The sequence below is a fragment of the Trifolium pratense genome, linkage group LG3, assembly GCF_020283565.1.
Source record: "Trifolium pratense cultivar HEN17-A07 linkage group LG3, ARS_RC_1.1, whole genome shotgun sequence".
NCBI lineage: Eukaryota > Viridiplantae > Streptophyta > Magnoliopsida > Fabales > Fabaceae > Trifolium > Trifolium pratense.
Window position 1 is genome coordinate 35,323,980 of NC_060061.1, and position 11,642 is coordinate 35,335,621.

General features: G+C 34.8%; 1 protein-coding gene across 1 annotated transcript; it reads right to left on the reverse strand.

Moving 5' to 3' along the window:
* Nucleotides 1-1,893: 1,893 nt before the first annotated feature.
* LOC123913355 (bystin-like) lies at nt 1,894-11,208 on the reverse strand. The gene is made up of 10 exons (XM_045964073.1): nt 10,928-11,208; nt 8,506-8,615; nt 8,086-8,416; nt 7,891-7,970; nt 7,299-7,346; nt 6,098-6,244; nt 5,440-5,512; nt 5,285-5,360; nt 4,634-4,722; nt 1,894-2,196 (listed from the first exon to the last, which is right to left on the reverse strand). The coding sequence occupies exons 1-9, from the start codon at nt 11,009-11,011 to the stop codon at nt 4,643-4,645; spliced, it is 1,029 nt and encodes a 342-aa protein (XP_045820029.1). The 5' UTR covers nt 11,012-11,208; the 3' UTR covers nt 1,894-2,196; nt 4,634-4,642.
* Nucleotides 11,209-11,642: the final 434 nt, after the last annotated feature.

The window sequence follows — 11,642 nt, forward strand, 5'->3', positions numbered from 1 at the left end:
CAATAGAAAAATGGTTACTGTTGCTTGGAAAACTATATGTACTCCTTTTGATGAAGGAGGATTAGGTCTGAGACCTTTGAAGCTTATTAACAAAGCTGCAATGTTAAGATTATGCTGGAATTGTGTTTCTTCTGATGCTGATTGGGCTCAACTTGTGAGAGCTAGATGTATTCGTAATGGTCATCCTATTCGTTATCATATATCTTCCTCTATTTGGAGTGGTGTGAAGAATCACCTTACATCTGTTAGGGAGCATAGCTTCTGGCTTCTTGGAGATGGCTCTCGGATAAACTTTTGGACTGACAAATGGCTTCAAGACTCGTCCATAGCCGATATTATTCAGATTCCTCCCAATGTCAGCCATTTACTTTCATCTAAAGTAAGTGAATACTTGCATGAGCTTAACTGGTCTATTCCACAATTCATTTCTCTTATTCATCCTAATCTGATTGAGGATATCAAAAAGTTGGTGTTACCTATTATCCCCTTCCCTGACAAACTCATTTGGTCTGGAACAAATGATGGTGAACTAACCTTCAAAGATGCTTTTGCCTATTTCACTGATACCACTCATTCAGTTTCTTGGGGAAAACTAATTTGGAAATCTTTCATTCCTCCTTCCAAGTCTTTCTTGTTTTGGAGACTGCTCCATAATAAGCTTCCAACAGATGAAAACTTACAAAAGAGAGGTTGCTTTATGGTTTCTAAATGTAGTTTATGTGGTCTGGCAGTCGAAACTTCGCCTCATTTGTTTCTTCATTGTTCTTTTGCTGCTAGACTTTGGTCCTGGCTGTCCTCTAAGCTTCATAGACATATCAATCTGACCTCTTTTATTGGCCTACTTCAAATTGTTCATTCTTCTTCCAGTACTCAAATTAGAGACATTGCTTTAGCCTCCATTATTTTCTCTCTAAATGCTATATGGTTTGCTCGCAATCAGGTCCGTTTTCATAACGTAATTGTTCCCTTCCATCAATCTTGCTCTTCTATTTCTGCTTCAGTTCAAATGGCCGGAAACATGTCTAAGGGTATTATGTCCAACTGTATTACTGACTTTCAAGCTTTAAAAGAGTTTAATATTGTGAGTCATGCTGGTCCCGCTCCGAAGATACAAGAGGTTATTTGGTCTTTTCCTCCGACTGGTTGGATAAAGGCAAACACTGATGGTGCAGCGAGAGGTTCTCCGGGGTATGCCTCAGCTGGTGGTATTTTTCGTGACTCAAGTGGAGGAATCAAAGGTTGCTTTAGCTTGTATCTGGGTATTCAATCTTCTCTCTTTGCTGAAGCAATTGCAGCTATGCATGCTATTGAAATTGCTCATCAAAATCATTGGCACAATTTTTGGCTGGAATGCGACTCTAAACTAGTAGTGGATGCCTTCAATAATCATCATATAATTCCTTGGAAGCTTAGAAATCGTTGGTATAATTGTATCTATTTCTGCTCCCTTATGAACTTTAGAATTTCTCATATTTTTAGGGAAGGAAATTGTTGTGCTGATAAGCTTGCAAATTTTAGTTTAACGTCTCGGGAAGATCACTGGTGGGATAATGTTCCTAGTTTTATTGGTGATGACTTTTTTCGCAATAGGACAGCTTTGCCTTCTTATAGATTCAATTGATTGTTTTTCTTGGGTTTTGGCCTAGTCCCCCCAATGTTCAATTGCTTTGTTTCAATAAATTTTTATGTGTGGTGCTGCAAATGATTGGTGGTGCTTGGGGTGCCAACATAGTTGGGATGTCAAGTTTCTACAACTGATGCCTTTGCACTACACTAGCCTTTATCTAAAAAAAAAAAAAAAAAAAAAAAAAAAAAAAAAAAAAGACCTTATTATTTTTCCAGTAAAAAAGAAGTTTTCAAAACCCATAATCAACAAGTAGAGAGACACCTTAGTAGAGTTAAAACCCACAATCTAGTAAAAAATGAGTTGCAGTAGTGATACAAAAACAGTAGAATAATCTTATAATGTATAATAAATATTCTAATATCTTACCCCGATACAAGAATATTTTATGGAAAGAACCATAAATAAGAATAATAATAATTATAGCATGAGCCCCTTCAAAATAACATGTAGCATGAAAATCCAAACACCAAGTGCATGCATCTAAGTACAAAATTACCGACAGCCTGCGCTCAACATGAGGATGAGGGCGTCTATATTTTATCCAAGACAAGGGTAACAAACGTCAAAGCCTGCAACATCACGAAGTTTCCAGATAAAATGATAAAACATCAAACTAAATCACCATTTCCATTTGCAAAAAGGTCTAAACAAATAAGCATAGGAGCTACCACATCACGAGCTACCACATCACATGAAAAAGAAAAGAAAAATTAAACTTTGCTGATTAAAATTAAACTGACCACCCATCGTATCTTTAGTAATGTCTAAATAATCACAATGTTTGATTTGTGTCTTTTGGGTTTCAATTCCATTAAGGTGTCTTTAACGAGAGTATTCCTTTCCGTTTTCATGGAGTCCGGGAATCAACCAAATGAAGAAAAAAAAAGGTTGTCCGATTTTAGTAGTAGTAGGCGGTTATCAATAGGAGGAAGGTTAGTTCTTTTAAATTCAGTGTTGAGCAGTATACCACTATTTTACTTTTCATTCAAGGCACCTAGGAAGGTAATTGAAGAATTGACACAAAAAGAAGAATCTCATTGTGGGAGGAGAAAATAGAAAAATAAATTGGGTAAGTTGGGATAAAGTGTGTTTAGCTAAAGAAGGAGGACATGAACTACGATCGGGAGGAGGCTGAAACCACTTGATGCCAGAACTGACCCCCGAACCAGATTAAACTGGTGGTGAAAGCCAAAAAAAAAAAAGGAGGAGGACATGGAGTAAAAAAATTTCATACTTTCAACATAGCTCTCTTTGAGTAAGTGGTGAGAAATTCTTAATCCGGAGGGGAGAGTTATTCAAACAAGGACCCTTTGGTTGTGTTATTTAATTACAATAGGAAAAGACACTGAACATGGTTCAAATTGGTGCTAATTTAATAAGGAGGAAGGTTGGAAGTGGTGAAACTGTGAGGTATTGGGAGGAGAATTGGTTAGGAAATTTTAATTTATGCTGTGAGATTGAGGATCTTAATGGGATTGCTGTGGACTGCAACATTGGCAGGAAAGACTTCACTGGAATTGGCAGTGGGTTCGGGAGTTGAACGAAAGCGAGCACATCAGAAAATCTGAACTTGAGGAGTTGTTATCGGGAGTGGCTCAGCTTGAAACAGCAGCAGATGAGTAATGAGTTATATCTTGGGTCTAAGATGGAGAGCAGAATTTTTCTGTTCACGGCTGTTTTAAATTTCTGCGTAATCTGCAGGTTCGTGATGATTTTGAGGACGATTTCTTAATGGCAGAGCAGCAGCTTTGGAGCACATCAGTTCCGTCATAAATTCTAGTATTTGGATGGAGACTTCTACAAGATAGAATCCTAGAATCCCATCGAGAGTGGAGCTTTGGAGAAAAGGAGTAATCAACAATGTTCACCAACAATAACGTGTTTTTTGCTGTCATGAACTTGAGACAAGATTTTCATGGGGTTGAACTGGAAGGCGGCAGATTGGTGTGATGATGTGGTAGATAATTTTATGCAGTTCAACTCTTTGTGTAGAGGAAAGAAAGTGTCTCATATTATATGGCTCGCAGTGGCTTGGTGCATTTGGTTAGAATGCAATGACATTATTCTCAACGGCAAAATTCTAAACATCAAAAGGTTATCTTGGTATTGGTTTATTTGTAGGGAAGGTGGCAATAACAAATTTGCTTTTTCAAATTGGTGGATTAACCCTCTTTATTTGCAATATTATAAGTAATTAGAAGTTTTAATCAACCCAACTACTACGATAATTTCAACTACTCTGACTATGAAATGACCGTTTTCATTTTATCTCACCAGCTCTTTTCCATAACAGAAGTTTATTATTTTTCATTTCTTGCAATTAATGTATATTTATTTTAAGACTTTAATGTGATATTTCATATTCTTTTGACTCGGACCCCTTTCCCCATAGAACCAGATGATCAAAGATCAAAAAAGTATTCTTTTGACTTTTTAATATCCACCAATGACATTTGTCAGTTGATCATTTAGGGCAATTGAACACAATTTATGTGAAATATATAACTAGGCTCTAACACAGCATAAAAAAGAGGTCATTTTACTATATAATTTTTTTTATAATATTCATTTTTATATTAAAAATAAATAATTATATGTATATGAGATAAAGGGATATGATAGAAACATGCATCATGAAGTGGGCCTTGACTTTAGGCCCAAACCTAAGATATGGAGAGCATGGCTATATAAGTTGTTTCATAGAGAGAAAATGAGGCATCTAAGAATTCTGTTAGAAAGAATGGGTCACCATCTTGGTGATTGAGGGAAGCCTAGTGCTTTTGGGGCTGATAGCTACTGCTATCAGTTTGTTATCTTTGCCATTACTCTTTCTCTTGTAATTGTTCATCCATTCTAATACAATTACAGTGTTTTCATTTCTATTCTACTCATATTACTGTTTTCATTCATATTATTCATACACGAACCCATCAGGATACCACAGAAATAGAAGATGGACAGGTACAACCAGAATAGAAAAATCTAAATATAAGATCAGAATCATACCGCAATAAATTAGTCTTCCTCCATTGGAAAATCTAAAATGCGAAATCTCTCTTCTTCAAAAGCTTTGATCACAAGTATTGAACCACAGGGTATTCAGTAGTCAAGGAAAGAGTAAGCAACACATTTTCTGCCATGACCGAATTTTGGCTTTCTGCCATCCACAATCGATAAAATTCATAATAACAGGTTGGTTACGTAAAGTTAGAATCAGACACATTCTATATTTTAAATAAGATATTCGGTTTGGATCAAGTAAACCCTTCAATCAAAATAGGCAACCAGCAAACCACCAAACACATGCCACTCGCAGTAACAATAGAAATTTCCACGTGTATTTTCTCACTTAGAATAATGACTTTTAACTTTGGGAATTCAATTGAAAAAAGAAAAAGGAGAAATAAACTTCTTTTTTTCTTGTTACAAAATTGCGTGCTCAGTTCGTTGTTTAAGGAGCAAAACATATACTAGTTTTCAGATTAACTTTGTATTACTTTTTGCAACCCTTCCGTAGCTCTGATCACCTAAAGCCTAACCTGATCTTTTATATCAAGGTAGACTAAACATTCAATTCCATATGTAAATAACCTTATGAAAGAAAAATGTGGAAAATGAGGGACAGCAGAAATAAAAAATGAAAAAATAAAAGGATATGTCTTGACATGAGAACACCCGGCTTTTTGTCTCGATTATAACTGTGTTTTAGCTCTCTACTAATTTCAGGTGTAACCTGCAGTAGAAAATTAATATAAATCCCAACCACATATGAGAAAATGAGAAAAACAGACTGTCAGTTCTAGTGCACTCACTAATTCATGTGTTTGCTTTTCCAGTAGAAACTTTAAACTATCTTTATCTTCCTTCAGCAGCTCATTTTTGTACCTGAAACAAATACCATATCCGAATAGCTTAATTTTTTTTAAAAAAAAAATAAAACACAATTTAATCAGATAATATTAAAAATGTGTAAGAAAATGAATTTTTCATTGAATATTGTTCCTCAAATCTGAACCAGTGTGACTACAGAATCAGTAGAGAAAAATTCTATAGGGATAACTGAGTTTTTCTATTAGGAACTAATTTTGATGAATAAAAAGATGAAAACTAGTACCCTCTTCCTCTCAAACCATGCCTCCAATTGATAGGGAAACTCTCCTGATTGCAATATTGCAAAGCTTTGAGGATCTGCACCACTCAATGCATAAGAAGATATCCTCAATCATTCCCAATCCCCTGTAGTATTTATAGGAAGCATAACTTAATTCTTCTAACTAACTCCCTAAGTAATCAACTGCCTAACTAGCTCAGGGTTACCTATCACCCTTAAACTGCATATCCTTCCCTCATATCTCATTTCAATAAAATATGCATGTCCAATACTGGAGTTACAATTTCCTGGTTAATGTTGGTATCAAAACTGTATTTCATTTGTAACAAAAAAATTACAAAAAATAAAAAATCACCTACCTCTGCACAAATGTAAGAAGTGACTGGTGCCATATAACAGGCGTTATTCTAGTTTTATTGACAAATCTCATGAAATGAGCAACAACTGCATCAAGCACGCGATACGGCAGAGCATATTTCTTCTCCAGAAGAAGCTTTATGAAATAGCTGAAATTATTATCAACATTAGTGTCCATCAAAAATGAGTTTTTTATAAAACTTATATAGTGTTCTGTTTTTGAACATGTTAACTCAACATATTAATCAAATCAACAAACTATGTTGCCTAATGTAGTCAGGTTCGAGATCCTATGTAGGATCAGTATTCTGGTTGAGAATTGTAAGATCAGGATCGTAGTTCGATTCGTAAGATCCTACTCAAGGGTAAAATTGTAACTTCACGTATATACATATACACATAAACACAAATAAAAGTATAATACATGAACAAAATAAAGTTAATTAATATTTCATAGACATCATTCCAAATGTTCACAAGTTCATAACAGAGGGATAGAAGAAGCAACAGTAGGGTTAAAAAAAACAAAATGAAAACAGAGGGCTGAAACTTTAGAGTGAATGAGATGAGTTCAGAAGGTTTCAGTGAGGACAGAGGTTTGAGTGAAAGAGGTGGTTGAAAGTGAGAGACGAGTGAACGAAAATGAGAAAGCAGTGAGAACAAACATACACTAACTGCCGGCGAGGTTCACGACGGCGACGTCTAGAGCTCAGGTGAAAAAACCCTCTAGGATCGTAAGAATTTATGACCCGGTGCGAGAACCTGACTACAGATAGGTCAAAAAAGGAACCTACATGGGTTCTAAGCTCGTTTGGCCTTTGCAAGCTCGTAGGATCGTAAGAACCTATGACCCGGTGCGAGAAGCTAACTAAATTGGTGTTGCCTCTTCTTGCATAACCAAAATTTTTTAAGTGTATATGTCACATAAACTGCTACCACTTGCTGTTAATTTATTTTATTTATTATAACAAATAACAATGCCCATACCTATCTAACCATCTTTCCATATATAACGGTTGAAGTGTGATTCATTACTTCGAACAATGTTTTAAGCAATTTTTTAATATGAACTCCTACTCCATGATTTAGTCAACAAAAAAATATCCATCCTATTCCATGATTTCATAGCAACAGTTAAAACCTCATTCACCGATTCTATTTTGTCAATTGTTTTAACAAACAAATCGCTACAACGTTAAATACCTTATAGTGCCACAATAAACCATCCCAGCAAGCTTCAATAGTGTAGCACTGCATAATACATAAATTTGTGTGCATCAGACATTGATTGTACATGACTCAAACTTGAAATAATTCAAACTTTTAACTTCAATTGCAACATGAAAGATATACACTAAGTAGTATCCACTTCTAGCAGTAAAACTTTTAAACGCTGAAGAATAACACGATCAAACAAATAGACATAACACGATATTTTTTACTTGCTTCCATATTAGTAATACTATTATTATATAGAAAAATATGACAAAAACAAAATAGAGGTGATATGGGAAAAAGTTTTGTAGAATCAACATTGTTGATAATGAAAAGCGACTGTAAACAATTTCACTGGGTTGTGATAAATAAGGAGATTCGATCAAATAAATTTGCACTGCTTATTAAAGAAGCTCATCCCTAATTTGTTTCTACTATAATAAATGCAATCTTTCTGAACTGAAAAGTCTGAGAAACCAATCCTTTTGACCACACTATGACACACGTAAGTGCACACTACACTACAAAAGAAAACACTTGCTTCGTTGCATCCAATTTTTAAAAGAGCAAGTTAACATACCATAAATGGAGGAAAGGAATAGACCCCTTTTCTATAATGCTTCCAACAATGACTGCTTCCCTAAGAGTGCATGTACGCGACTGTAAATGAAGTCAAACCAGAAAAGAAAATGAATGAACATGTAAATTTGTTGTAGGTTTTGAAGGATGATATGATTACAAAAATAAATATGCATGCAATTGTAAAAGCAACTACCTCGCATAGCGGAATGAGTATTCCCTTACAGAAAGCAGTAGGTTTTTGCAATGCCTTTTGAAGTGATTGGTATAAAGCAAAATGCAAGTGATTGTTCTGTCTTATATCTTGTCTGACTCTTGGAAGCAACACAAGGCAGTAGAAGCGCTCGGCCTTTGTTGCACCAAAGTTAGAAACATATATCCTATTGGCTAGATAGACAGCATTTGGAGACCAATTGTGAGGTTCAGTTATAGATAAAACATCCTCCCAATTTTGCATTGAGGGGATGTGTTTCAATGCGGCGTCGGGGAATTTGCCTACGGTATATTTACTAAGAATCGTTGCAACCCTGCGATTTGAAAACATCATTCATTGATTCATGTAATCAATCAATCAATCTACATATAAAATAATTTGAACTGGGAAAATTAAAAATACCGTTTGTATAACTGAAATATTGATTCAGCATCAGGCCCTGGTTGTTTCAATGTGTCATCGGGGACGATTGCTCCCGGTAATTTGGCATCCTGCCCGTAAATAAAGTCTTCCTGAATATGTGTAACAGGAAATAATATTAGATTAATAGTTTATTTTAAATAATAGTTTATTTTATGTCATTTTACATTTTTATCCTTTAGGGTTGTATTTAAAGGCATTGTGCCTCACTTTGAAAATCAATCAATGAATGAAAAATTATCTTCTCTCAAAACTCTCTCATTTATGTTTGCATAATCTCATTTGTACGGAATTCTATTCAATTCATTAGAATTCCTACTTTGAGACTTGATTCTATCGGTTTCGTCCCTAGAATCTATTTTCCCGTCTATTTTCCCGTTACAATTGGTATCTAGAGCCTTCGATTTGGCGCGCGCATCATGACTGCCAAACACAAATTGGTGAAAGTTTTGAATGCACTTGATGTGGAAGACGAGATGGAAATGGGTTTATTTTTCATATGTGATAAACCTTTTAATTTTGAACATCAATTGTGGCATCATAAAAATATTCAGATAGTAATGATGGATGAAGAATATTGAACACAACTCCTCTTTCTTAAATGGTCGTAATATTGTTCTGACGCAGTCACACGAGGAGGGTTTCACTGCAAACCCAAGTATTGATGCCTATAGTTTGCTACAACCTACCCTCCAAGTGTTTGATCAAATGCCCACAAAGAGGTTGAAACCCACATCGCAGAACCAACAACAAGCAACTAAAACAGCATTTGTTCAAGTTATGGTGCGACGGCTAAAAGATTTCAACAGATATTGATATTTCGATCCTGGTGGAGCAATAGTTCCGAAGTCTAATGCACGTGGTTTTTCTTGGATTCAATCACAAAAAGCTACAGCAACAGTTGAGTCACCAATGGTAGAGCAGCCTACTGGACACGCTTCGGGATGGCCATGGGTACCGAGGATTATCAGTTTCCAAAATAGATTTATGGTTGTCAATGAAATGTGTCAAAGGGAAGTGCAAACGTTTCTTCTGGAGATGAAAGGTTTGTCATTCACAATTATCTTTTCATTCTCCTGTTGTCGGAAACTGAGAGATTCAAGTGAACAAATTTATTCACTCCTTGTGGATGAAGGTAACATCACGTCAACCCTGCTAATGGAAGCAATACATGTAGTTGACTTGCTTTTTCTACTCTTGTTGCAAAAATGTAGCATAGTCTGTTTCTACATCCCATATATGTTCTATGTTTCTAGTGTTGAGTGCCTAATAGTTGATGATGGGAGTTTGACTAGCCAAGATTTAACTGATAGACTACATACTTTCAATCTAGTTTTTACTGCCAGGGACATATTGGTTTTGGAAGACTCTAATAAAACTCATGGTGCCATCATAGTTGAGATAGCTCTACTGAATTGTGTTTCCTTGGTTTCTTATTTTGCTCTGATGAGTTACAAAATTGAGTATTCTAATCTTGCTGAAATAGAATTGGTGTATGTCTTGATTTCTTTGGACATTGTTTGGAAGATGATGAACAACTCAATTCATGGAAATGTGTTCAAATTAACATCTGGAGTTTACCTTTTAGCTATAAAGTGTTATGTAAGCATGAGGTGTAGTTCTAAAATTGGTTTTGTAAAGGTTGTAGAGTTGGTTGCATTTGTTCTTGGTTTATTGGTAAACCACATATTGAACTTACATGTGATTAATCAGATAACAAGCTTCCAACAATGCTCTCTTCTTAATGTATGCTGCTGCAATTGTCATCCAACATATACTACCTTGGCTAATGGAAAAAGAATGGTGTTTTCTGTTTATTGGCATCTTGCTCTGAAGCTATTCACAACACCTATATTTGTGGTTGCTGCACACTATTCACCAAGGCAGTCTCAGCTAGTTTTTTACCGGTTTACTTGTGTGGCTATTTTTCACAGAAAGATGATCAACTGGGGGAATGTTCAAGATGCTAAAATTCTAATCAAATGGAAAGATTTGCCTCATAAACATGGCACTTGTGATTGTTCATCCTTGAGGACAAGGACAAGGATGTTTGAAGGGGAGGGTATTGTAACAGGAAATAATATTAGATTAATAGTTTATTTTATGTCATTTTACATTTTTATTTTTAGGGTTGTATTTAAAGGCATTGTGCCTCACTTTGAAAATCAATCAATGAATGAAAAATTATCTTCTCTCAAAACTCTCATTTATGTTTGCATAATCTCATTTATACCGAATTCTATTCAATTCATTAGAATTCCTACTTTGAGACTTGATTCTATCGGTTTCGTCCCTAAGATCTATTTTCCCGTTACAATATGAAATAATGAAAACAGAATAACCAAAATCACAATCATAAACTCAATTCAGTAGAAAATCATTTGCCAGAGAGAGAGACGCTTACTTCTTGAAACTTAGCAGCAATGAGGCTCTGATTTTCAAAAAACTCATCAGAGTGATCAATAGGCATTTGGAAGGAACTTGTCATGTGGTATTATGTTCCTTCACAATCCTTCAGGTGATACGATGGGATGGAAGATGGATGAATGAATGAATTTACGAGAGAGAGAGAGAGAGAGAGAGAGAGAGAGAGAGAGAGAGATTGCAGGATAAACTAGGGTTTCATCAGCCCCAACTATTTTGCCACTAATATCAGTGTCGACATGTTTATTCGCAAATTATACTAATGTATAATTTTAAATTAAATATTTAAAAAATTGTTATATAATATTGTTAAAATACAAGTGGACTGAATTTTTTTTATAAATTTATTTATTCAATTTTTTATGTTTCGGTGATAAATAATAATCTCGTGTATATTTATATTTCTATATATATATATATATATACTATATGTTATGTTTTAGTGATAAATTTAGAAGCAAAAATCTTTTATTAACAAATTCATCGTAACATAATACATGTATTTTTATTTTTGACATAACTTTGCATAATAGACACAAACAGGCGCGAAACACGCTGTGTCTTGCCGCTAGTTTTTAATAAAAAAATTATAAATTTTATGAGAAATATTTATGATAATTTAGTAAGTTTGATTGTAATTAACTTTATTACTCCCTCCGGTTTTTTTAAGTGTTCATTTACGTCGGATTTAGTGT

What these genes read in the sequence shown, in the direction of transcription:
- LOC123913355 (XM_045964073.1), bottom strand. Translation starts at nt 11,011, where the DNA reads ATGACAAGTTCCTTCCAAATGCCTATTGATCACTCTGATGAGTTTTTT. An exon ending in TACTCATTCCGCTATGCGAG is followed by an intron (nt 7,971 to 8,085) that starts GTAGTTGCTTTT and finishes CTTCATTTACAG; the next exon opens with TCGCGTACATGCACTCTTAG. An exon ending in GTTTATTGTGGCACTATAAG is followed by an intron (nt 6,245 to 7,298) that starts GTATTTAACGTT and finishes TAATAATTTCAG; the next exon opens with CTATTTCATAAAGCTTCTTC.